The sequence below is a fragment of the Staurois parvus genome, unplaced genomic scaffold (assembly GCF_062004578.1).
Source record: "Staurois parvus isolate SC_StPar_1 unplaced genomic scaffold, SC_StPar_1.0 ptg000306l, whole genome shotgun sequence".
In the NCBI taxonomy this organism is placed as follows: domain Eukaryota; kingdom Metazoa; phylum Chordata; class Amphibia; order Anura; family Ranidae; genus Staurois; species Staurois parvus.
Window position 1 is genome coordinate 61,015 of NW_028318102.1, and position 27,572 is coordinate 88,586.

Genomic DNA, 27,572 nt, shown 5'->3' on the forward strand with positions numbered 1-27,572 from the left:
GAAGTGATGGTTTGGCCACACAGAGCCCTGATCTCAACAATATTGAGTCTGTCTGGGATCACATAAAGAGACCAAAGGATTTGAGGCAGCCTGCATCCACAGAAGATCTGTGATTAGTTCTACAAGATGTTTGGAACAATCTATCTGCCGAGTTCCCTCTAAAAAAAACTGTGTGCAAGTCTACCTAGAAGAATTTCTGCTGTTTTGAAGGCAAAGGGTGGTCACGCTAAATATTAATTTGATTTGGATTTCTCATCTGTTCATTTACTTTTTTTTGTCATTTTGTCAATTGATAAAAATAAACTATCACTTCTGTTTCTGAAAACTGTCTTAATTTACAACATCGCCTGCCTAAAACTTTTGCACAGTAATATATATATATTTATGGAACAGAAAAAGAAACATCAAAATTTCCTTGTAGTACTTGTTTTCACAAAAGGTATTGCACATTAATTAGTGTGCAAGTAGATTTTAAAGGTGTGAAGTAAAAGATTTTTTTTTTAAAATGATGATATAACCCTGTGGCTTTCTTCTTTATCTCCCGAGTATTCCATTATTCTGTATCATAAAACAGAGACTGCAGCTGTCTAGCGAACACATGGCATTATGTGATTTTGCCATTCTTCTTTTTTGACTGTCACTATCTCCTTTTAATCTGCATCCACCCCATAAACCTAGCCGCCAGTAGCAACAGATTCAATCTCCAGTCTGTGAGGATGTCAGACATTCAATCTTAGTCCAGTTGGGATATCCTAATGGAAGTAAGCACCTTTTAGGAGCAGTGGACGCAAAGCTGACATTTCTATCAGCTGCGAGCTAAAATGCTTCATCATTCTGTGAAGGTTAGAAGCGGAAAGTAGGGCACGGCTCTCCTCCCACCCCTGTTCACAGTCACTACTTTTTAACTTACAAGTGAAAAACCATAGTGCCCAAGGGAACTATTAGATTGCAGAGTGGAAGGTGGAATAGGGGACACAGAACACAGGCACAGGATAAAAATGGCAAAGCCTCATCACTTTTCTATAACATATGCCTAAAACTAAAATAATTTCCTGTACTACTTGTTTATAAAATGTGTTGAATTTAGCCACCTTATCACATGTTACACATTATTTTACAATTTATGGGAGTATGCCAATAATTTTTAGTGAAATAATTCTACATCTGCACTCACTTATGTATTTGTGCAAGTAGGGGTTAAATAGAAAATGGAAAAACAATATCTTAGGGTTATGTGAAATGGAGTAATTCTGTTTAGGTAAAGTTCTACTTTAAAGCTGAACTCTAGGCAGATATATAAAAAAAAATCACAAATCAAAGCAGTTCTGTAATCATAATTACATCATTAAGCCCCTGGTAACATCAAAGCCGATTTTGAAATTGTGCGACTTACAGTGAAGTTGCACGATTTCAATTGCGATTTGGAAGACTTCTGACACAGATGTCTATGCAAATCACAACAAAAGTAGTACATGTACTACTTAAGAAATTGGTGCGACTCCGACCAAGTCGGAACTGCACCAATATGACAGCTCTAATAACTGACAATAGGGTGTGACTTGGCATATGATTTGAAAGTCGCAGGGCATGCAAATCTCATGCCAAGTCGCACCCGATGTGACCGGAGTGTAAGTGACTCTAAACAATATCCTTAGTCTTAAACAATAATCCATGTGCATACGCTACTTAATGGCTATGTAATCTATTATTTATTAAATTGTCTTACTGCATTTTTCTGCCTCCTCCCTGAGCCCCATAACCTCTCCTTTTCCCTCTCACTTCCATTTGTGTGGAATTAGCAGTGTACAGTAGCTCTGCAGCCATGTGCACTGCTCTATGCACACAACAAATCCCATAGCCCTTATGTAAGTCCAAGGCTACATGTTGGCACCAAGAGCACAGTACCTGCACAGTACCTGACTCACTCCTCTCCTTCATACTGAGGCTTTAACCCTCCACCATCTTGTGCCCTCTCCATGTCCGAAGGCCTCCACCCAACATTCCTGGACCTTATATCCCCAAAAGGAAGTAATGTCCGCACTTAGGGTTGCTGCAGTGTACTGGTAGTACATGAACATGGAAAATTGCACAGTCACATTACATTACATACTATCCGGGGTCACTTGACAGTACATTGTTAATCACAAATAGTGGACAGTCCACAGCAGTCACATGTGAAAGCATCATATAGTCCTTTAAGTAGGCCATCTTCCCTTAAGTAGTTTCTCCTTTAACCTGGGGTCTTTAGTACTCACTGAGATGGGATCTCTGCAGTCACCTCCTCCATGGGTACACCTCTCCTGGGGCCCTCCAGGAGGATAGCCTCACTCCAGGGAATTCTTGGCCTGGCCTAAATGCCTTTTGCAATCCACCCTAGCCCCTACCTCCAAAAGGGTCAGGAAATCTGCAGCTGACTCTTCTGAGTGCATGTCTACCTCTCCCTGGCTTCGAGCCTTGTCCAGATCCTCCACTTTCTGGCCACATAGGTATGGGGTTCTTGGCTCCCATGCCCCAAATGCACTAGGGCTCCTCGCAACCTGGCTTATATGTGGGTCATGACTCACCCATGATATCACTGTACTCTCACTAAAAGGGGCCTAGCACCTGATTATTCTGTCTTCTGTACCCAGACACTATTCTGGAACATAGCCACTTAGTGGCAGATTAGCCAGGAGTGAGTCATTGAGGGTGGCTTTGTTCCTACATGTAGTGGGACCATGGAAAACCGATGTAGCTACTCTCTAACAAAAAGTGAAAAGACAGCAGTAAAAAAAAGGAAGCTAGAGATTTGGGGGCACTCTAAGGTTGAGATGGACTGAGGTACTTTAGAGGGATTCTAGGGTAGAGGGGCTTTGGAAGTGACTAGAAGAGTCTAGGACTGAGGTGGATTGGAAGGCTGTGCAGGAGGATAGCCAGGAACTGGGGCTGTGGTGGGTTGGAGACCCTGGAGTGTAGATGGTCTGCAGATCACTAGAGGGGGTATGGGAATTATGGGGTTGAGATGGGCTGAAAGGCTGTGGAGGGGATTGAGGGGGCTCTGGAGATGGGTAGTGTTAAGGGTACTGGGGCTGAAATGGGTTGTGTTGCTTGGGAGTGGGCAAAAAGGGGGGCTTTGTAGTTGTGGATGACTGGAAAGTGAGCTGAGGGCTTATGAGGCTTACGTTGGTTTTGAGTGCATGGGAGAACACTGGGACTGAAGTGGGTTGATGGGCTGTGAAACTTGAATGTGTGTGTGTGATGCAATTGTGTATGGGGGAAAGGAGGAAGGGAAGAAGCAGAGAGGCTTTTGGGAAGCTCTTGGGCTGCAATTGCTTTGAAAGAGGCTGGGAAATATATGTAGGGCTGAGGTTGCCTGGGAAGTTCTGAAGGGGGTCTTGGTCTAAGGTGGGCTAGGAGGAGGAGCTATAACAGGGGATGGGGGCACTAGGGCTGAGGTGAACTTAGGAGCTGGGGGTTCCAGGCCTGAAGTGGGTTGATAGGGTGTGAAGGTGGCTGTGGGGCTTTTGTAATAAAGTGAAGTGTGGAGCTCTGGAACTGAGGCAGACTGGGGGCATGGATGGGATGTTTAGAAGCTGTATAGTGTGCAGTAAGAAACTAGGGCTACAGTTTCTAAGGTTGAGGCAAACTGAGGAGTTAAGGAGGGGATGGAAGGTCTGGAACTTCAGTGGACTGGGGGACTGTGCAGGTGGCTGGGACTCTTGAGATAAGGTGGGGTGTGGGGTTCTGGAGCCAAGATGGGCTGGGGGAACTCTGGGGGGTTTGGAAATTATGGAGTGGGCAGTAGAGAATTGAGTATAGGGAGCTTTGGGGTTGGGGACATTGGGGCTGAGGCTGGGGGAAGCTCTGTGGCTGAGGTATGTTGGAAGGATGTTGAGGAGGATAGGAAATCTGGGGCTAAGGTGGGATGTTGAACTCTGAAAGTGTGAGGCTTTGAGACTCACTAGACTGGGAGGCTGTAGAGTGGACTCTGGGGCTAAGTTGTATTGGGGGCCTGGTGGCAGAATTTAGAAGTGACATTGGGGCAGAAGGTAATATATGATGATTGGGTGAGAGCTGCGAGGCCTTGGTACTTACCTGGGCTAAGATTTTTTGGAAAGGGTAGTAGGGCTAAATCTTAAGTGGGCTGGACAGCTCTGGGACTGAAGAATGTCTGATGAGCTCTGTGGCTGGAGGAGTTATGGGCTGAGAGGCTTTGCAGCTGACTAAGGGACACTAGGGCTAAAGTAGGCTGTCGAATTTTGTGGGGTTGGAGGCTATGAGGCTGAGGTAGGCAGGAAGGTTATAGGGGCTTTGGGTGTGAGGCTGCCTGTAGAGGTTACTGGGACTGAGGTGAGGTGGGTGTTTTTGACATTGACATTTTTTTTAATGTAGACCAAATATCTGGTATTACAGTTGTAAAAATAGTTCAATTTCTGGTTCTTACGAGTAGGAGTAGAAGGAGCAGTAGACACTACCACATCACCTCCCAAGACATGAAAGCAACATGGGCAGCTACTATTCCTATTATTATTTATTATTATTATACAGTATTTATAAAGCGCCAATAGTTCGCTCAGCGCTCTACATTACAAAGGGGGACAGAACATGTGACAGAACAATACCAATACAATGCAAAACATGAGGGGATCAAGGGCCCTGCTCTTTCGAGCTTACAATCTAGGAGGGAGGGGATGGTGGCACAGGAGGAGATAGCTGTGGGGGATGGAGTGGTAGGAGGAGTGGAGGAGGTCGGCAAGTTAGCAGGGGGTGGGGTAGGCTTCCCTGAAGAGATGGGTTTTCAGGGTGCGCCTAAAGGAGAGGAGAGTAGGTGATAATCTGATGGGTTGGGGCAGGGAGTTCCAGAGGATGGGTGACACCCTGGAGAAGTCCTGGAGGCGGGCATGGGAGGAGGAGACCAGGGAACTAGAGAGAAGGAGGTCTTGTGAGGAGCGGAGTGTGCGTGCTGGGCGGTACTTGGATATTAGGTCAGTGATGTAGTTCGGGGCAGTATGGTGGACAGCTTTGTATGTTAGCGTTAGGATTTTGAATTTGATCCGTTGCGCAATCGGAAGCCAGTGAAAGGATTGGCAGAGGGGGGTGGCGGATACAGAGCGTTTGGAAAGGTGAATGAGTCTGGCAGCCGTATTCAGGATGGACTGAAGCGGGGATAGCCAGCGGCGAGGCAGGCCAGTGAGGAGGGAGTTGCAGTAGTCGAGTCGTGATATGATGAGGGAGTGGATGAGCTGTTTAGTGGTTTCTGGGGTTAGGAACGTGCGGATTTTGGCGATGTTGCGGAGGTGGAGTCTGCACGAGTTTGTTAAAGATTGGACTTGGGGTTGAAAGGATAGGTTGGAGTCCAGAATGACACCAAGTACTCTGGCCTGCAGGGCGGGTTTGATGGTAGCGTTGTTGGATGTGACGGAGAAGTCAATGGGGGGTGGTGTCCGGGCTGGGGGGAAGACAAGAAACTCGGTTTTGGAGAGGTTCAACTTAAGGAAGTGGAGCGACATCCAGTCTGATATGTCGCTCAGTAGGTGTGTGATTCAGGCTGAGACCAAGGGGGTGAGGTGGGGGATTGAGAGATAGATTTGTGTGTCGTCGGCATAGAGGTGGTAGTTGAAGCCGTGAGAGTGTATGAGTTGGCCAAGGGAGGAGGTATAGATGGAGAAGAGAAGGGGCCCGAGGACAGAGCCTTGAGGGACCCCAACAGAGAGGGGGAGTGAGGGGGAGGTGGTAGCATTATAGGTAACGCTGAAGGAGCGTTGTGACAGGTAGGATGAGAGCCAGGAGAGAGCAGAATCTCTGAGGCCGAGGGAGTGTAGTTTTTTGAGGAGGAGGGGGTGGTCAACTGCGTCGAAGGCCGCAGAGAGGTCAAGGAGTAGGAGCACTGAATAGTGGCCATTAGCTTTGGCGGTTAGCAGGTCATTGGAGAGTTTGAGTAAGGCAGTTTCGGTGGAGTGTAGGGGACGGAAGCCGGACTGTAGGGGATCGAGGAGGTTGTTGTCGTTGAGGTGAGAGCATAGGCAGGTGTAGACTAGGCGCTCGAGGAGTTTAGATGTAAATGGGAGCAGGGAGATGGGTGTGAGGTTGTTCGGGTCATTAGGGTCCAGGGAGGGCTTTTTAAATATGGGGGTGATGTGTGCATGTTTCAGAGGGGAGGGGAAAGTGCCGGAGGAGAGGGAGAGATTGAAGATGTGGGTGAGGGAGCGTAGGATGGAGGGGGAAGGAGGTCGTAGGAGTTGTGAGGGGATAGGGTCGAGGGGGCAGGTGGTGAGGCGGGCATCAGAGAGGATCTTGGAGACTTCCTCGATGGTAGTAAGGTCAAAGGTGCGGAGTGTTGGGGGAGCTTCAGTATGAGGAATGTAGGGTGGGTTGGAAGAGGAGGTCAGAGCAGTGGTGGGGCCGTGGGAGAGGGGTGAGGAGGGGGTAGCTGAGTGAGGGTGAAGGGGGTTGGAGAGAGTTTGAGCAGCGACGAAGTCCCTGCGGGTTATGTCGAGGGGGAGGGGGGATAAGGGGGTAGCTGTGTGAGAGGGGACGGGTTGAGAGGGCGTGTGAGTTGCGGCAATGTCCTTGCGAATTGTGTCAATCTTGTTTTTGAAGTGATTGGAAATCTCAAGGGCAGTGAGTGAGGTGCAGGGTGGAGGTGGGGGTGGAGAGAGTAGAGTGTTGAAGGCGGAGAAGAGTCGGCGAGGATTGGAGGAGAGGGCCTTGATGAGGGTCAAGAAGTAGGCCTGTTTGGCAGCATGGAGGGAGGAGGTGTAGCTGTGGAAGGCAGATTTGTAGCGGGTGAAGGCTTGTTGGGATTTGGTTTTGCGCCATAGTCGCTCCAGGGCATGACTGTGTCGTTTGAGGGTTTTGGTGTGATCAGTCTGCCAAGGCTGGAGCGGTCGGGGTCTGATGTTGCGTGTGGTTAAAGGCGCTAGTGAGTCAAGGGCTGTTGAGAGCGTGTTGTTGTAGGCGGTCATAGCCAAGTCGGGGCAGGACAGGGGGAGGATGCTGTCATAGAGATGATCAGCTGCAGAGTGGAGGGGGGCAGGGTTAAGGTTGCGGAGGTTACGGCTGGTAGTAGTGTGACATTTGGAGGGGTAGGCGTTGGAGGACGAGGAGATAGAGAAGGTAATCAGGTTGTGGTCAGAGAGAGGGAAGGGGGTGTTAGTGAGGTTGTGGGGAGCGCAGTGGTTGGAGAAGACAAGATCAAGGATATTACCGTTGGAGTGGGTGGTGGATTGTATGCACTGTGCAAGTGTAAAGGAGGAGGTTAAGTGGAGGAGACGGCCTGTGTCTGGGTTGTCGAGGTTGACAGGGATGTTGAAATCCCCAAGGATGATGGTGGGTAGCTCAGAGGAGAGGAAGAAGGGTAGCCAGGAGGAGAAGTCATCCAGGAAGCGGGGTATGGATCCAGGAGGCCGGTATATCACAGCAATCTTCAGGGGGGTTGGGGAGAATAGTCGGACGCAGTGGGCCTCGAAGGAGGAGAAGGATAGGGAGGGGGGGTTTGGGAGGACTCGGAAGGTGCTCTGCGGTGACAGGAGCAGACCAACCCCACCACCTTTACGACCGTTAGGCCTGGGTGAGTGGGTCCAGGTGAGCCCTCCATAGGAGAGTGCAGCAGGGGAGGTAGAGTCAGTGGGCTGGATCCAGGTTTCCGTGATCACTAGGAGGTTGAGGGAACGAGAAACAAAGAGGTCGTGGATGGCGGTAAGCTTGTTGCACACCGATCGGGCGTTCAGGAGTGCACATGAAAACGGGGGGGGGGAGATTTTAGGGAGCAGGGGGACAGATACTAAGTTGCGGGGGTTGCGGCGGGACGTGGAGGCGGGAGGGTGTTGTGCGGGTGAGGAAGGTGGTGGAGGGCCAGGATTCGGGGAGATGTCCCCCGCGGTTATGAGGAGGAGAAGGGTGAGAAAGGTGGCATGGGAGCGGGATGTGCAGGAGCGTGAAAAACTACTAGTGGAGGTGTTGGGGTCAGTGGGAGAGTGGAGTAATAGGAGGAGGTGGTGGGTGCCGTAGAGGGGCGAAGGAAGCAGTGAGGAGACAATATACAATTGTTTGGGAGGAGCAGAGGGATATAGTGAATGGATTTTTGGAACAGAGGAGAGGAAAATGAGAAGGAGGAGTGGAAGAGGCATTTTGGGGAGGTGATGAGAGCAATAGTACGGAGATGATAGCAATGAGGGGGAGATGTACAAGTTTTGGGGTGGAGCAGAGGGGTAAAGAAATGAGATTTGGGAATAGAGGATAGTAATGTGATAAGGAGAAGAGGGGTGTATTATATAAAGGTACACGGAGTGGGTCTCAGGCATGTAAGAGATGTTTCCCAGGGTGATTGCTTGCATTTATAGTTACCTTTAAAATGTAACCAGGTAGTACTTTGGGTGCTCATAGCATTAAAAAAAACTGGGAGACAAGGTATTTCCTAATGTAGGAGCTCTGTTTGAGACTACATTAATACCATTTCTTAATAACTAAGCACAAATAGGAATAACAAGGGTAGGTATCTGTCTATAATGCACCTAATTTGTTTAAACACTAAACTATATGATGTAGAAAAAGTAAGTTTTCTGGTATTTTTACATCATTCTAACCTCTTTTTAGCAAGAAGATCAGCTCTATTTCTTTTTTGAAATTGGAATTCATCACTACAAATTCTATGCGTAGAAACTGCCCTACTGGAATGCTTTTGATAGTATGTTTCAGATGGCCATACTGGGCTTACAACAAACTATTGCCAGAAAGAGGTTTCCTAAATAAATTGGTGCATACTTTCTCCCATCCCCGTTAAATAGACATAAAACGGATCTGTTTTTTATCCATCTGTCCCTTAAATTTCAGATTCAATTTATTATTATTTAATTAGGACAGAAAAATATCCAGATCCCCAATCTGATTATCTACAACAAAGATCAGATAATTTATATACCGAAAGTACATCCTGATATGAGTTTTAAAGGGATTCCCTGTTCCAAAATAATGGGGGTGCTCCCATCACCCCATGTAGAGGTTTGCCAGATATGGTAAAAATTTAGCCCCCATTGCGGCCCCACATTTCTGAAGGCAATAAATCCTATCAAATATGAAAAAATTGTGGGTGAGAAGATACCCTGGGGTACTCTGGAACTGAGGTGGCTGGAGGACATTGGTGCTAAGGTGGGCTGTAGGGTTAAGAGGGGATGGAGACTCTGGAACTGAGGTGGGTTGGGAGGTTGAAGAAGGAGCTAGGGAGCTGTAGGGTTAGGTGGCCTGACTGGCTACCGATCACTTCTCCAACAACCCTGTTGGATTTTAACCTCTCAATCAGCACTGATCTGTGTTTTCTGGCAGTGGGGAAGTCTCCCTGCTGTCAGAATACAAAGACACAGAGGGGAATATTCCCTTATTAACCGGAAATTAGCTGGGAGAACTGGTGTAGAAATAGCCAGGAGAGTCCTGGAGAGAGGTTTCAAAGTTGTGGGGGGGGGGGGAGTATGAGATGCAGAGGTAGCTGGGGTGGGGGCCTGGCTCTGATGTTCACTTGGAATGAGAGGGTGTTGAGGTCTGGGGATCAGTGGAGTGAGGGAAGGGTCTATTGTTTTGATGGGCTGGGGGACACTAGGGTTGAAAGTGGGATTAGTGATTTTGGTGCTTGTAGTACTCTGGATGTGGATTTGGAAGCTCTAGGTAGGCAGAGGTAGGCTGGAAAGCCATAGAGGGCTGGGGTGCTTTGAAGGGTAGCTTGGCTGAGAGGTGGTGGAGGTTGTTGAGGGGTTTGCGAGGTTAGGTCTGGGGTAGACTGAAAGATAATAGAGTTGGAATCCAAGGCTGGGGTGCTCAGGGGGAGGTAGCTGAGGGATTGTAAAATAGGCTAAGGTCAATGAAGCTGGGAGGTTCTGGGGTGATTCTGGGGATAAGGTTGGCTGGGGGTTGTGATTGTCTAAGATACTGTTGAGTGGGCTTCAGGGGGCTTTGGGGCTGAGGTAGGCTGGGAAACCATTAATGTTGTTGATACTTGGGCTAAGTTGGTCTGGAGAGCTCTAAAGGGTGCTTTGTAGTTAAAGTGGACTGAAGGTCTGCGGGTGGGGGAAAGGGCGAGGGCTGACATAAATTGGGAAACTATAGATGCTGAGGTTTACTAGGTCTGCTGTTGGGATAGCGTGGACTGGGGGGCTTTGGGAAGAGGCTCTGGAGCTGAGGGGACCTGCAAAGGGGACTGTAGGGTTGGAAGGAGGGGGAAGTTCTAATGCTGAAGGAGATGATTAAGCAACAGGTGTAGTGTGCAGGGGGCTCTGGAATTGAGGTGGTTGGAGTGCACTGGTGATGAGGTAAGCTGTTGGGGTAAAAGTCCCTAAGAGATTCCAGGGCTTAGGTGAGCTGCAGGTTTGTGGAGGGGGTTGAAGGAGGGGCACTGAGGCTGATGTGGGCTTTGGAGCTCTGAGGGTCACTGGGGCTGAGATGGTCTATGAAGGCAGTATAGGTGCTTTCAGGCTGTAGTAGGCTAGAATACTGTGCAGAGGGCATCATGACTCTATGGCTTACTTAGCTTAGGAGGTTGTGGAAGAGGCTAAAGTTTAGGTGGGCTGGGAAGCTGTGGAGAAAGCTAGGGAGCTCTTGGGCTCAGGTGGGCTGTAGAGCCCTGGAGTGGTTGTCCTTGAATTGAAGTTTCTTATGGAGCTCTAATGGGGAAAATGGAGGCTGAGGATGACTGGGGGCATTGGTGTTGGGGACCTTTGAGGGTGGAAGGGGGACTCTGGGGCTGAGGATTGCTGAGAGGCTGTAAATAGGACAGTAGTTATATTATTCAGGTGAGCTAAGAGACTGTGAAGGATGATGGAGGGCTCTGGTGCCATGGTAGGCTGTGGGGTTGTGCGTGTAAAAGTAGCTTGGGAGTTCTAGAGCTAAAGCAAACAGAGGTTCTGTGTTGGGGGCCTGAGAATACTGGATTGGCAGTATTGGGGGGTGAGGTGGGTTTAGAGGCTGTTTAGAAAGTTGGGGGCTGTGGAGTACTGGGGAGATTCTGGGGATGGGCTGGACTTGGGAATGTAGGGGTTGCTAGGTTGGACTCTGGTGATCGGGTATGCTGGGAGGCATTGAAGAGGACAAGGATGCTCTGGAATTTAGACGGGCTCTTGGGCTGAGGTCAGTTGTTGATGTACTGTAGTTAGTAATCATTTGCACTTAGGTGGACTGGAAGACACTGAAGAGAAAAGAGCTCTTGGGTCAGGCTAGATAGTACTGCTAGCAGAGAGGCTTCTGGGTTATGAGGGGGATTTGGAGCAGAGGAAGGGAGATGAACTATCAAGGAATCTGGAGGGAATCTGGGTCTGAAATAGGCCTGGGCTGTGGAGAGGGCAGAGAGGCTGTAGAGGGGGTTGCTAGTCCCTGGGGCAGAACTTGGCTTAGGACCTTTGGATGTGGCTTTGAGGCTTTGAACATTGGGGTTAAGGTGGGCTGTGGTTAAGACTGTGGGGGGCTTGGAGGCTATAATAGCCTAGGAGGCTGTGGAGAGTGCAGGAAACCTTTGGGGCCAGAAGAGTACAGGGGGTTGGGATGTTGAGATTGACAGAGTCCTTTGGAGGGAGCCTCCCAGCTATGTCCACCCCAGACACCTCCCATCAACTCCATACACCCTAAGTCTAGGATCTCCTCAGATTTCCCAAGCCCCTCAACAGATTACCAGCCTACTTTACCCCCAGAGACACCCCCCAAAAGCCCCCTTCAAAGGCACTGACACTGAAAAGGGAGGCCTTAAGTTAAGATGGGCAGGGGAGATTAGGGAGGCTGAGGAGCTGAAGAATGGGATGGAAGGGGCCCTGGAGTTTAATTAGGCGGGTAAGTTGCTGAAGGCGGGCAGTAGGGGCTCTGGGGCTGAGCAGCTTTGGAAGTGACTGGGGATCACTAGGGCTGAGCAGGGCTGTAAAGCTCTAGAGAGGGGATATGGAAGCCATGGGGCTGAGGTTGGCTAATAGGCACTGGAGACGGCTAGAGTGCTATGGGGTTGAAGTGGCCTGGGGAACTCTAGGAGGTGGAAGAAGCTGTGGGGGATGTTGAATTGACTAGGGGCACTAGACCTAGGGAGGTTTTTGGGGAAGAGTGTTTGCACAGCTTAGGAGGCAACTGGAGAAATTGAGGCTAAGGTGGGCTTGGAGGCAGTAAAGTGGACTAATGGCCTCTGGGTCACAGGTGGGATTAGGGTTTAGGAAGGTTGCTTGAAAGTATTGGGTCTGGAAGGCTGTGGAACAGGGCTTTTGGTCCCAGAGTTAGGCTGTTCAGCAATGAAGCCAGCTGGAGGGGCTCAGAGACTTAGTCTGTCCCCCACAAACCCACAGCTTTCCAATCAACCTATGTTTAAGGTGGGCTAAGGAGGAAGCTAAAAGATGAGGAAGATAAAATATCCAAAGATGTTTGGAGAGCTTTTGTGGGAGTGGCTCTGTGGCTAATGTGGGTGGGGCCTAGAGTAGGCTTGAAAACTCTGGTTAGGGCAAGGGTTTTCTGACTTGGGGAGATTATTGGAGAAGCTGGGGGTACCTGGGGCTGAAGTAGGCTAGTAGATACTGGAGGGAGAGGGGGATCTGGAGCTGTAAGGTTTTAAAGTCAGTTGTGGGAACTGGGGCTAAGGTAATTGTGTAGTTCAGGGAGGGGCATGGAAGCTCTAGAGGTTGAGGTAATTTGGTAAGCTGTGGATGTAACCAGGGGGTCAGGGGTTTAGGTGCTCTGGGAGGCTAAGAATGGAGCTAGGAGGGGAAGGGAGACTAGGGATGATGAGGCTGTAGAGATCTGGGTGGGGGTTCTCTAAGGTTAAGATGGGCTGGAGAGCCCTGAAGAAGACTTAGGTGGGCTGGAGGTGGCCGAGTTAGAAGGGGGCTCTAGAACTGGGATAGTCTGGGAAGCTGTGGTGAGGCTATGGAGGAGGCTGGAGTCTCTTGGGGTTGAGATGGTCTGGGGGCTATTAAGGCTGAGGTTAGCTTGGGGGGCACTAAGGCTGATATAGGCTGGGGTGCACTGAGGTTGAGCTAGACTGAAAGGAATTGGAGTTAGCTGGGAGACATTGGGTCTGAGGTGGACTGTGTAGCTCTAGAGGGAACATACAGTATATGCTAGGATAAAGTGTTTCAGGTTGAGGAGGGCTGAGGAGGGAGCTAGAGAAATATGGGGCTGAAGTGGGCTAGAGGCCTGAAAGAGCAGGTGACTTCTGGGGCTCGGGTGGACTGAGAGGCTTTTGAGGACTGAGGGTAGGCTCCTGAAGGACACTGGAGGAGGCTCTTTGGTTATAGTAAGCTGTTCTGCTCTTGAAAGTGACTCTGGAGATTAAGGGTACTGATTTTGGTTTTGGAGGGGTTTGAGTGGACTCTGGAGCTGAGGTAGGCTGTGAAGACGGAAGGGAAACTCTGGGGATTGAAGTCTGTGGAGGGAGCTGGGGAGACCTAGGGTTTAAGGGGGCTGCAAAGATGTGAAGCAGGCTTGATTTCACTGGTTTTGAGTTGGTCTGTAGAGCTCTCTGGGAGGAGATATAGGGGGGATGAAACATATCAACAGCAACTTCAGGAACTTAACATGTACAGTTTGGAAAAAAGAAGGGAAAGGGGAGACATGATTGAAACATTTAAATACATTAAGGCGGTGAATAAGGTTCAGGAGGGCAGTATTTTCAACACAAAACCAAAATTAAGAACATGGGGGCATGACCTTAAATTAACTGGAGGAAAGTTCAAAACTAATCTCATAAAGTAATATTTTACTGAAATAGTAGTTGATGTTTGGAATAATCTTCCAGCAGAGGTAGTGAGCCAGTCAACAGTAAATGACTTCAAACATACTTGGGACATACCCAGACGAAAAAACAAAAGAAAACACACATACAAAAAAAGGGCAGACTCGATGGACCACTCGGTCTTTTTCTACCATCAATTTCTATGTTTCTATGTAATTGGGTGGCTGTGGATGGGGCCTTGATAACTCTGGGCCAAAAGTAGACTTATGAGCTGAGGTAGGCTGCAAAATACATGAATGGAGGTCATTGGGTGGAGGTGGCCTCGGAAGCTCTGGAAAGGGTTGTGGAATCAGAAACGGCCACTGGAGCTGGAAAACTATGAAAATGGGGTTCTATGGCCAAGTGGAATGAGGAGGGAGCTGGGAGACTATATAAAGGGGCCTTATATTGATGAGGGCAGCTTTGGGGTTACTGGTGCTTAAGAGCAATGGGGATTACTAAGTCTTTGGAGCTTTGAGAGGCTCTGGGGTTAAGTGGGCTTAGAAGTTTTAATTTGGGCTGAGGAACTGCGGAGGGAGCCAGTGATTACTTGGTCTGAAGTGGGTGGAAAGGAAGGCTAGGAAGCTCTGAAAAGCTGAGAGGTGATCTGAGATTGACCTGGAGCTGAGGCAGATTGGTGAAGGGGCTGGGAGGTTCTGTAGGGATCTTGAGGGTCCCTGGAGTTGAGGAAGTCGGGAGAATGTTGAAACATTGGAGGGGAGATTTTTAGCTGAGGCTTACTGGGGTGATCAGAGTGTTTGGAGTTTGTTGGGGGGCACTGGGGCTAAGGTGGGTTGTGGAACTCTTGGGGACGGTGGTTTTGAGCTGGTAGTCTTCGGATTGAAAGGCTTTGGATGTAGCTGGGGGGCCCTGGGAAAGAGGTGGGTTGTGGCGTTCCAGGGAATCTGGGAGACATTGGAGTTGAGGTGGGTTGGGAGGATTTAGAATGAGCTGGTTGACTCTGTGGCTAAGGGGACATGGAGGAACCTGGAGGGTCTGAGGACTGGGGGACACTTGAGGGTAGACTCTACAGTTAGGATAAGCTGGGGAGTTATAAATAGGCTGAGGGGCCTAGTGGGGCTGGAAAGGCTCTCTAGCTGATACAGGCTGAGAGGTTGGTAAGGGGGCTAACGGGTGTGAAGCTGGGTTTGTATAGAAGGGTATCAGAGACCTTGGGCGGTGGTAGTCTGGGGGGCTTAAAACATTAGAGAGGAAGGGTTTGGAACTGAGGCTCACTTATGGGCATTGGAGCTGGACTTTGGTATTGTGGTGGATTGTAGGCACTTTGGTATATGTGTGCAGTGGGGCTAAGGTGGGCTGTAGAGCTGTTGAATGGGGCTAACAGGCTGTTGAAAGCTCTGAAGGAGGGCTCTCATGCTTAGACAGGATGAGGGGATTCAAAAAGGAAATGGAAAGCTTTGAGTCAGATTAGACTGTGGAGGGGGAAGGGAAACTCTGAGGATGAAGCGTTGCTGAAGGGGCTAGGGGTCTCTGGGGCTGATGTGAGCTGTGGAGCTTTGGGAAGAATGGTGGCTCTGGGCTTATGTGGGCTGAGAGGCTGTGGAGGGGGATGGGGGGAACCTCAGTGTGATGTAACCTGGAATGATGTGAGGAGGCTAGGGAGCCTTTTGGGCTGGGAGGCTGAGAAAGGGACTTGTGGTCCCTGGTGCTGGCATGTACTGGGTGGCAGAGGAGAGGACTGGAAGGCTCTCGGGCTGAGATGGTCTGGGTATGTGCTAGGGAGGATACTCTGGGACTGGGGCTGATATGAGAGGCGTGCAGTTGTCTGTAACACTGGTACTGAGTTTGGCTTTGAACATCTTGGGAGGGGGCTGTGAATTGGGTTGTTGTGGAGGGGACCTTGATAGCTCTGGGGCTAAGGTAGGCTTATGGGCTGAAGCAGGCTGGAGAATACTGGAGCTTAAGGGTTGTGGTATGAGCCATGGCCACTGGAGCTGGGAAACTCTGGAAGTGGGGTTCTAAGGCCAAAGTGAGATGAGGAGGGAGCTGGGGGACTATATAGAGGGGCCCTATAATGAGGAGGGGAGCCTTGGGGTTTCTGGTGCTTAAGAGTAATATCTAGTAAGGCTTTGGAGCTTTTGGGGGGCACTGGGGCTCAGGCGGGCTAGAGGAGCTCTGAAGGAGGGCTCTCATGCAACAAGGTATCAAAAGTGCAGGAATTAGTAAAAACAATGTGTCATTTATTAAACAAAAAAATATACAAAGTTACATTCAAGTAAGAGAAGCGCTGCTTGGACGTAGAGGGAAAAGACAGTTTGTGTCTGAGAATGATGAGCCCAGTCCACAGACCAGCTACAGCTGTCATCCATTGGAAACCGGACCCGCCATATAAGGATGGAAAGCAGCAGCATCAACTGCTGTCCTTAACAAACATGGCATCCACTGGGAAGAAGCGAAGGGAGCATGTACAACGTGTTTCAGAGGCCTTGCCTCCTTTATCAAGTACAATCATACACAGAACAGGAATGGTTTTTATACTGGTGGCTGAAAAGAGAGAGGAGAGGCCAGTGCCTGGGTCAATTGGGCTGAGAATGGGGGGATGGGGGCTGTGGAGAGGAAGTGGGGGACTCTGGGACTGAAGTAATTATGAAAGTTGTGATTAGGGCTTTGGAGCCACTGGACCTAAGAGATTTGCTGGTCAATAGAGGAGGGGCTCTCGAGCTGGGACACTGGGGCTAAGATAGGTTGGGGAGGTGGGGGGTATTTGTTGTAGAGGTGGGTTGGGGGCTATGGAGCAAGTCTTGGGTGTATCGTGTCTGAGTTTGCCTAGGGAGTCATGTGTAATGGGAAAAGTGGGGCACTAGGAATGAGGTATCCTGGGAGGCTGTGAAAAGGTCTGGGAGGCTTTGGGGTTTAGCTGGGCTAGGAGTTCTGGGAGGTGTTGGTGCTTTTGGGCTCGGAGACTGTAGAGGTGGCTGGAGGCTCCAAGCCTAAGGTGGCCTGGGATGCCTGGAGGCTCCATGCCTGAGGTAGTTGTCTGGGGTGCCTGGATCTAATGTATGCTGAATGGCTGTTGATGTGGTTGATGAGAGGGGGCATTAGAGCTGAAGTTGGCTGGAGAGCTTGAGTCTGATGTGAGCCTAAAGGCTGAGAGAAGCACTAGGGAAACGATGGACTGGGAAGCTCTGAGGCCAAGGTTACAGGAGGGTTCTAGTGGTCTCTTGGGCTATAGGCGTTGGGCTTTGGAGGAGGCTGGGCAGCTCTTAGGAAAAGGTAGGAATGGTGGCACTCTAGGGGGGCTTTGTAGCTCAGATAGGCTGATGGGCAATGGGGCTGAAGAGCTCAGGGAAGGGGGGATCTGGGATGGATAAAGTGTGCTGAAATGCTATAGAAGCATTGGGGAATACTGGGGCTGAGCTGGGAGTTCTAAGGGTTGCTCGAAAGCTCTTGGGCTGACATAGTTTGAGAGGCTGTGGAGAGGGCTGCGAAGCTCTGTTGCTGAGGAACTTTGGAGTTGAGGTCAGCAGTGGGGGAAGCTCTAGGGCTTGGACAGTGGTGCTTGGGGGCACAGGTAGGGAGATGGTCTTACAAGGCTGTGGAGAGTACTGTGGTGGGCACTGTGGTGGGCACTGGGGTTGATAATGGTTGGGGAGCTTTAGAGCTAAGGTAGCACTGGGGGACTCTGGAGGTCTCTAGAGCTTAAGGTGGACTGGAGGGGAGGCTGTGGAGCTGAGGAACAATGGAGGCAAAATTGGCTTCGGAGCTTAAGGGTAAGATTCTGGGGTTATGGTGAGCAGGGAAGCTTTTGGGCTGAAGAGAGCTGGAGATAACTGAAACTGAGGTGGGCTGTGGAGCTATAAGGGTATTTGGGGCAGAACTGGGCTGAGAGGCTGTGAATGAAAAAGATTGGGTAATACTGGACAGAGGGCATTGGAGCTGAGGCAGGCTGGAAAGCACTGGGACTGAGGTAGGCTTAACACATATCAGGGACAGGGTGCTGGAGCTGAGGGTCTGGGGGAACCCTGGGGCAAAGAGAGGCTTGCAGGCAATGGACAAGGCTGTGTGCTCTGTGGCTACAGTAGGTTAAGAGGCTGTCAGTGGACTAGCAGGCTTCAGGGTTGAGGTGGGCTGGGGGCATTTCACAGGGGAAGGTGAGGCACTAGAGGTAATTGACTGAGGCTCACTAGAGCTAAGCAAATATCAGGGCTCTGGGGATGATGTGGGCTAAGAGGCTGTGGAGTTGGGTAATTGTTTGCTAAGTTGAAGAAAACCTTTAATCAGTGATTAAGTAATGAGTGACATTATTACCAATACTGCAGTATTTAACATGTACATTGTTGAAAGCACAGCACATCTCACTTTTAACTATCAGTTTTTGCATGGAGGAGGATGCTTGATAATCTTGGGCTTGCTTGCTGGACCCACAGTTGGTGACCTGCATAGAGTGACTGGCACCCTGAGCCAAGAGGCCTACCACAGCATCTGGCAGAGCAATGCAGAACACTTTCTTTGGTCTATGCTTACACCATGCAATACATTCTGCACTATGTTTAGTGGGTCAGGGTTCATCCTACAGCAAGATTATGATCCAAAGCACACCTCCAAGCAATTTCAAAACTACCTCAGCAGGAAATAACTAAACAAAAGGCTTCAAAACATAGAATAACCAGCACAGTCTCCTAAACTGCATTGAGTTGGGCTGGGATGAACTAGACAGAGGGGTATAATTCAAATGCTGAAACATTTGCAACAGTATTGAAAAGAACACTATAAACAAGATTTAAATTCCATTGAACAGAGAAGAAGTTAGTTGCTTTGAATAAAACATATAATTAAAATTTTGCTAATGAAAATGATTCCATAATTTCGGTTTTATCTCCAATTGCCTGTATGTTCTGTGTTAAAATTTCAAAGTACATTAATACATTATATAGCACCCTCCAGGTTATCTAGATGGGATTTTTGTAGTTAGAGGCTGGGTACCAGCCTGGAATGAGTTCACCTCAGGATAGGCTGGGAGGCTCTACAGGTCAAGGCTTCTGGAGACCTCCCACCCTTCCAGAAACTGAGAGAACTTTCTGGAAGAACAGTGCAGGAGGGGAGGAGGCCCAGATGTGCATGTTTGAGGGACCTTGACCAATCCCCAGGCAGAAGGCCAGGCATGGTGACCAAGGACAACCCTTAAATTTGTCAGAGCCTGAGCAGCAGGGCAGTCAGGTGGAAGATGGATTGAGAGAAGGCTGGAGTGTGGAGTCTGGGAAGAGGCCCCAAGGAGGGGAGCCTACCTACAGGCAGGATACTGGAAAGGAGGACCTCCACTGTGCCATATCTCTTACAGAGGACATCCTGTGCAGCATGGAAGGAGCCAGCACACCAAAAGGCCTGAAAGCAGCTACCAACCCACCACACTGACAGGACAGTGTAAGTACTCCTACACCCCCTGGGCCAAATAGAGGGAGAGGACGGTCAGGTGCAAAACCAAACTATTTCTCATCCAGGACTATTTAACTGCTAGATCTTGGAATCCCTTTGCCAGGTGAAGAGGAAGGATTCATAATGGGGTCTGATGAGGTGCACCAAGGGGGGCTTAAAGCTCTCTAAAAGAAACAACGTTATTTTCGGATCCACATTTTTGTAAAATATTGTTGCTAAGAAGTTTTTCCTCAAGTTTACAGTTCCTTGGGCATCCTAGATACCCCTAGACCCCATCCACGTTGTTGACCCCTTAATAAAAACAACTAAAAACCAGCTCAATGACTGTGTAGAAAATGCATGTTGCCTGGCCATGCAGAGCTTATGGGGACTCATAATAAATCCAGTGGCCCTCAAGAGGGTAGTGCTGCAATTAAACTATGTAAATTCCAATAAAAACAAAAAAAATTGGGTTGTTTTAAAATTTTAACAAATTTAACAAAGTGTCACACACACACAAACACAATTAAATGAGCTTCATAATCGGTGATGATAACCATCTTCCTTTCAGAGTAGACATCAACCTAATTTCAGTATCTGGAGTGCTGGATGATTTGAACACTATTGGCACTCTGAAAGGGTGCCAATTTATACATTTTTTTTCTTCTGTTTACACCTGGTAATCTGTCCAGTAATACACCTTCCCTATTAGAGTGCCCCCACTCTGGATGAAGAAGCACAGGGGCACAGTAGGCAGCAGCATTGTCAGTCTGGGGGGGGATGTTAGATGTACTAGCAGATTGAAATACACTAACAAATTGAAGCCAAACTCAGCTAATACTTTTTAAGCAGTTACAACAAACAGTTTATTTCCTTTTGGGATAAAGATTTTCCATAAATAAAGTTGAGCACTGTAAGCACCCTTGCCAGTGTGGAATGGTTTGTCTCATCCTTGAAACTGATACAATCTGCTGGAGAGCTTGTTCTTTTGAATACAACAGACTTACTGGCCAGATCACCTGATGAAAATAGAACGAAAGCCTAAGAATTTTTAAGCTGCAACATAATAAATATTTGCTTTAAAAAAAAAAAAAAATAATGAAAACATTTTGAAAATGTAGAATTCTGAAAAACATATTCTTCCTCTTGCCCAGTCAAAGTTCCTGATGTATTTCCCTATAAATGAAGTTGAAATCTCATTGATTGCCAAGGGCAAAAAACTACACGTTTTCTAGCATTTTCATTTACAAAAGAACTCAATTTTCATAACATTGATTAATCTCTTGGGTCTTAACCCCAAAACTTACCATTTCTTGCAAAGTTAGCTATGGCAAGTGCACCTGTCATTTGAAGAAGGGTGTGCCGTGAGGTTAGCCAAGATTGGATATTTTGGTAGACAACACCATTGCCATTGTCAAATAGTTTCTGCATGGATTCATCTGTCAATGATATAAAATATGGTTAAAGATATGCAGGATGATGGTGACAATATTTATAATAATATAATAAGCAAAGCTGAAGGATAAAAGCATTTGGTGTTAAGTCATTTTTAAATGTGACTTTCAAATGCATATGTTGCTCCTTCATATTTTTGATACTGTATAGTGTCAGTTCATTATAGGGAGCTCCCAGTGGATCAGTGAAATTACTCAGTCTCTGCACTAAACATGGAATTTCCTTGAATCAAATGCTACTTTTGTGGCTGTTATGCATTTAACAGCTATGCAGGTCTAGAATTCGAGTTGCATGCTTGTACCAGGCCAGAATGTACTGAAGGCAGAAAGACAGGAAAAATGAAAAAATAAAAGGAGTGTAGAAAATGTTCTTTTACAATGATACATAATATATCTATGACATGGTGTTCAAACTATATAACATGAAGACCTTAATGAAAGATTTCTGAGACTTTATGTAAAGTCTTAAATTAATGCAAAGATAAGTATGATATGTTTGTTATTTAGAAAAAAAAATAACCTTTAATTTCAGTTTAAGTTCTAACATGAATACACGTAATATTGCTGTATAGTGACTAAACTGGTTCCAAAGTTACGTAGTCAGTTAGTTCATCTAGCTCAAACAATTAAAAAACATAAGCAGAATAAATAAATACATAAATAAGAAACCTCCATATACAGAATCCTATATCCACAGTTGGCCCAGAAGAAGGCAAAAAAACCTCCATAATATCTGGTCCAATTTACTCTAGCATTTCTTTCTGATCCCCCAGTAAACTGGTGCTTACTGAAGATCATTATCAGTTTGGAGCAGGCTTCTTCAGGCTCTCCTCTCCTTCTCAGACACCTCTTTCCTCTTCAGACCGCACCAGACCTCCCCTTTCTCCTCCTCAGACCCCAATCTCCTCCTCTGATGCCCCTTTAGACTCCCTCTTCTCATCAAACCCCCTCTCTTCTTCAGAACCCTCCCCAGACCTTCCCTCTCTCCTCTTTAAACCCTCTCTCCTCAATGGATTGCTCTTCTCCACAGATGGCTCTACAGACCCCCCACTTCTCCTCATACCTCCCTCTCATCTTCAGTCCCACCCCTCTTCTCCTCTGCTCATTCTCATATCCCCAGATCTCCCCTCTCTCCTCCTCAAACCCCAATCCTCTTCAGACCCCTCCTCCCCTCATCAGTACCCCCAGACTGCCTCTCTCCCCTTAGATCTTCAATCTGCTCCTCAGATACCCCCTAGAGCTCCCCTTACCTCCTCAGACCCCCGTCTCCTTCCTAGGCCCCTCCTCTCCCCCACAGATTGCCCAAACCCCTGTCTACTTCTCAGACCCCCCTTCTCCTAAGACCCCTCCCCCCCTCTCCTGCTCAGACCCATTCCTCCTCCCCAGACTCCCTCTCCTCCTCAGACCCCACCCAGACCCCCCTCTACTCCTTAGACCTCACTCTCCTCCTCACTTTAGACCTCCCCTCTCTCATCCTTAGAACCCTTCTCCTCCTCAGACCCCGTTCTCCTCATTCAACCCCCAGAACCCTTCTCCCCCTCAAATGCCCACCCAAACACCCATTCTCCTCATACCCCCTATCCTCCTCAGACACCCCTAGACCCCCCTCTCCTTCCCAGACCCACCCCTCTCCTTTTCAGACCCCACCCTCCTCCTCGGAACAACTACTCCTCCTCAGAATCCTCATATCCTCAGACCCCCAAAGACCACTCCTCTCTCTCCTCCTCACACCTCTTCTCCTCTCAGATCCCTGGCAGACTCCCCTCTCCTTTTCAGACTCTCCCTCCCCTCCCCAGATCCTCCTCTCCTCATTAGATGCCTATCTCCTCCTCAGAAAGCTCCAGACCTCCCCTCTCTCCTTGTCAGACCCCCCTTTCCTCCTCAGACCCAACCAGACCACCTCTCCTTCTCAGATGCCCCCCCAAACACCCCTTCTCCTTATACCCCCATCTCCTCCTTGGATCCCCCCAGACGTCCCTCTTCTCCCAAGTCTCACCCCTCTTCTTCTCAGATCCCCCTCTCCTCCTCAGAGCCCCCTCTCCTCAAACTCTCCCAAACCCTCTTCTCCTCCTCAGACTTCCCCTCTCCTCCTCAGACACCCCCATATCTCCCCTCTCCTCCTTAGAATCCCTTCTCCACCTCTGTCCCCCCCTTCTCCTCAGACCCCTCTTCTCCTCCTCAGATCCCCCTAGTCCCACCTTCCTCCTCAGACCCTATTCTCCTCCTCAGACCCCTCTCTCCTTCTCAGACACCACCAGATCCCTCTTTCCTCCTCAGGCCCCTTCTCCTCCTCAGACCACTCTTCTCTTTAAACTCCCCCAAACCCCCTCTCCTCCTCAGACTTCCTCTCTCCTTCTCAGACACCCCCAGACCTCCCTTCTCTTCCTTACACCCCCTTTCTCCTCGTCAGACACCTTCTCACCTTACCAGATCTACACAGACACCCCTAGACCCCTTTTTCCTCCTCAGACCCCACTCTCTTCCTTAGACTCCCTTCTCATCCTCAGACCCCTCCAGATAGAGATCTGAGACCTCCTCAGACCCTCTTCTCCTTAGACGACCTTTCTCCTCCCCAGGCCCCCTCTCCTCCTCAGTCCCACCCTCCTGTTAAGACTCCTCCTCAGACCTCCCTAGATCCCATTTTCCTCCTCAGACCCTCCCCCTCACCTTCAGACCCGTCTCTCCTCCTCAGGCCCTCAAGACCTCCCCTCTCTCCTACTCAGATCCCTCTCTCTTCCTCAGACCCCCCCCCAGACTTCCCTTTCTTCCCAAGACCTACCTCGTCCTTTTCATATCCCCCCTCCACCTCAGAACCCCTGCTCCTTCTCAGACTGCCCTCCTAAAACCCCTCTTTCCTCCTCAGACACTTCTCTCCTCCACAGACACTCCCAAACCCCTCTCTCCTTCTCAGACACTCCCTCTCCTCCTCAGACCCCCTCAGACAAACCCTTTCATCCTCAGACCCCCCCCTTCCCCACACACATCTCTTCCTCAGAATCCCCAGACCCATTCTCCTTCTTAGAAACCCCCAAGACCTCCCCCCTCTCCTCCTCAGACCCCCCTCTCCTCCTTAGATCCCTCCTCTCCCCCTCAGATTGTCCAGACCCCCGCCATCCTCCTCACACTCCTCCCCCAGACAACCCTCTCCTCCTCAGATCCCACTCTTCTCCTGAGACACCCATCCCTGACCTCCCCTCTCCTCTTTAGACCACCCTTTCCTTCTCAGACTATCCTTCAGACCCCCCCAGACACCGCTCATCTCCTCAGACCCCCTCCTCCTCAGACGCCCCTCTCCTCCTCAGACCCTCACTCCTCCTCATAATCTCCCAGATCATCCTCTCCTCCTCAGACCCCCCTCTACTGCTTGGACCCCTCTCTTCTCCTCAGCCCCCTCCGACTTCACTCTCCTCTCCAGACCTCCTCTCTCTCCTTCTCAGAATCCCCTGTCCTTTTTAAATACCTCTCTCCACTTTAGAACCCCAACCAGACAGCCCTCTTCTCCTCATACCCCTCCTCTCCTCCTTAGACCCCCTGCTCCTCCTCAGATTAACTCCTTGTGACGGGAGTGACTTTTGGGGGTGGGGGGACCCCTGTATCATCTCCCCAAGTTCCTCTTGTGTGTGACCCACCCTGTGCCTGTTAGGGGTACAGGGTGGTCTGTCCTGATATGGTGTAGACATGTATAGGTGGGGTGGGGGGTTTGTCCATTGTTCATTGCCACGTGGTTGTTCCATTGTTCATTGTTCACTGCCATCTGCTGCATCCCATTGTTCTGTGTCTTGGTTTGGTGGTGGTGTTTCCTGCAGCCCTTCCCCCTGATGGGGTGTCTGCTGATGTGTTTTCTGTCCCTGGTTGTATTTCCCCGCCCTGTGTATATATCTTATGTTTGTGTTAAAATAAAGCAGTTGACTTCCTACCTTAAGAAGAGTCTGGTGCTGTCTTATTTCCTGTATGGTCAGGGTGGTGTCCGGGAATCTGTGTTCGGACAGGGAAGCGAGAGTCTAATGGAAATACCCTAGCGCAGTCGGGGTCCGGTTCCGTTACATTGGTGGCAGCGGTGGGATTGTGCTTCCGAGCTGTGAACACATCCAAACCACCACCGGGATTCAAGATCAGGAAAGGAGACATCAGTCACCCCAGTGGAGATATGGACCTAGCATCAGAGTTCCCATGGCTGCTGCAGACTGTTCTTGCAACATACCCCAGGGCTGTGTCTACGGATCAGTACCTGGAGCTCAGGCAGCGGATTTGGGAGGTCTTTTGGAGAAGAGCCCTCCAGGCTGCTGGTATGGACAGTGCTATCCAACCCCAGGGGAACGGGCCAGGGACCATCGGAAGTTACAGATGCCATTCCTGGAAGAGCGACCCCAGGAGCAATGGGTGACTGAGTTGGACAGGCTGGTCCAGCAGGAGATAGAACTGGACAACAGATATCGGGCTCTGCAATGGTACGCAGAGCAGGAATATGTAGGGGTGTCAACAGAGTAATACTTTGGTGGGCCTGGATTGCTGTGGGAGAGCCTTACAGATCATTTTGTGTTTGGCGATGAAGGAGAACCTATCCTGGAGGAGTTGCGAGAAGACAGAGAGGCTATGTTCGGTCTCACAGGGGTCTCAGAGCCTTAACCAGATCTGGAATACCTGCTGAAGAAAGAACTGCATCTGGAAAGGGTATACAGGCAACTGCTAAAACATGTTCGGCAGCATGCCCAAGAATCGGCAGTGGAAATTCCAGAGACTGGGGATTTGACAGACTTCTCTGCTGAGGAAAATCAACCTGGTAAGCCTCAAGCAGAAGACCTGGCAACAGGGCCAAACATTACTGAACCCTGCACAGCACTGGTAACATCTTCTGAGTTCCAAGGACTGGAGATGGTAAACCCCTATCCCCAGACATCAGTTCAAGAGACTGGGGATTTGATTGACTTTTCTGCTGAGGAGGAACTAGCCGGCACGCCTCCCGCAGAAGAGCTGGCATCAGGGCATGGCGTGGTTGACCTCTGCCTACAACAATCAGCATCGCAGGAGCTACAGGAAGAGGATGCAATCAGCACCTCACAATGGCAGCTTGAGCTGGTGTCCGTGGATGGGACTTCGGTCTCCACTGACACAACCCCAGAAAAGGGTCTGGCATTGGGACAAGAGGATGTCAGCCTTACTTTGCAAATACTGGGGGATGTCCATCAAGTCAAAATGGATGAGACTACAGTCGCCACCTGGATACCCCAGGGATACTGGGCAGTCGGCCCAGATCCCTCACCACCTGATGGAGCCGGCCCAGCCACCCTGTCTTCTCCCCAGCGGCTGAGAGGACTTCAGGGAGAAGGACCAGTCCGTACTTCTCCCCAGTGGCAGGGATATTCTACGGGAGAGGCAGAGGTTGGGTGGGTGAGTAATGCTTGGTGTGGGACAATTTGTTTGGGGTACTGTGTGGGTGCTAGCATTGGGGGACTGGAAGTACAGACTAACTTCGGAGTCCATCCGTCTGGGATTTACTCCTGTGTTAGTCTCCTGCCGAAAGGGGAGATATGTGACGGGAGTGACTTTTGGGGGTGGGGGGACCCCTGTATCATCTCCCCAAGTTCCTCTTGTGTGTGACCCACCCTGTGCCTGTTAGGGATACAAGGTGGTCTGTTCTGATATGGTGTAGACATGTATGGGTGGGGGGTTTGTCCATTGTTGATTGCCACCTTGTTGTTCCATTGGTCACTGCCATGTGCTGCATCCCATTGTTCTGTGTCTTGGTTTGGTGGGGGGTGTTTCCTGCAGCTCTTCCCCCTGATGGGGTGTCTGCTGATGTGTTTCCTGTTCCTGGTTGTATTTCCCCGCCCTGTGTATATATCTTGTGTTTGTGTTAAAATAAAGCAGTTGATGTCAGGAATGGACTCAGCACAGGTGGTGCTGGGGCTCACCTGCCTTGTGGGCTGCAGTACCAGTGCTGGCCAGCGGGTGCTCTCAGCAGCCAGAATCTCACTCCTGCAATCAAGCTATCACCTGAGGCTGATTGCAGGAGGTGTATTTAAGCAATGGCCAGGCCTGCAGTCAGTGCCTTGGTGTTTGTTTCCCATGAGCCCCTGTACCTGGTCCTGTTGGCTGCCTGCTTCCCCTGCTTGACTCTGACACTGATCGAACTCCGCCTGCACTGAGCTCGGCTATTTCTCGGCTATTACTTGTGTAGTTCCTAATAAATTATATTCTCATACATCACTCCGGAAGCCTGCGTTTCCCCGTGTCAGTCCACACACCTCTGGTCATACCCGGATCCTTGACATAACACCAAGGCCAGTCCTGACCAGAAGTGGCTGCACAGGGAAGCCATCTTGGCTTGTTGTTGTGAAGGATGCATCCTGAGGAGGTTGTGTACTTGTATCTGCTAGTCTTAGATGACAGAGAATATGCCTATCAAACTCTGAAGGAGTATGCCAGGGATCAGCTGCTAGAGTGCATACGGGTCGCTCATTCCCTAGTAGATCAGGGCACGGAGTTCTCTGAGGTGCAACCATTGATCCAGGCTTGTGCTGAGTTGGCTTCATCTAGTACCCCTGAAAGCAGGAATTACTTTTTTCCACCATTCAGTACGGATCAAGTAGAATCACTGGTATGGTTGTTGGAGGATGATCCGGATTGCTTCTTGGAGCATTATTCAGCATGTTCACAACATGTGCTAGTGGATTGTATAAACGCAGTGCAGTCTTTGGTCAGGCAGGCTATGTGTAAGCTGAGCTTTGTTCAACCAGTACTACAGACATGGTCAGATTTGTTACACCCAGCCTCAGTCAGGTTGCAACAACCCAGTCCTGCTTCTAATCATTCCTCTGCTCAAAGCTCTCTTCCTCCATTTCCCACAGCACCCCCAGTTACAGCCCAGTATACCCTGCTATCAACCACATGTCAGTACCCTGTTCCCACTCGCTGCACCTATCCTGCCTTTAACCCTGTAAAGAAGTCCTCTGTAGAAACTGCTTGCTTCTCTGTTCCATCCTCCAGCTCTTCTCTGTCTTTAGCTGCTCCCTCTGTTTACAGCCCTGCATTTACTTGCAGTG

At 49.4% G+C, this 27,572-nt stretch overlaps 1 protein-coding gene across 3 annotated transcripts in view; it reads right to left on the reverse strand.

Annotated features, from left to right (window-relative positions):
- The window catches only part of LOC149457695 (rap1 GTPase-GDP dissociation stimulator 1-A-like), a 309,574-nt gene that overhangs the window by 29,515 nt on the left and 252,487 nt on the right, over window positions 1-27,572 (reverse strand). For all 3 annotated transcript variants that reach the window (XM_089683341.1, XM_089683340.1, XM_089683339.1), the window contains one exon: window positions 20,383-20,514. In XM_089683341.1, coding sequence (XP_089539467.1) covers window positions 20,383-20,514 — 132 coding nt within the window. The remainder of the gene's footprint in view (window positions 1-20,382; window positions 20,515-27,572) is intronic.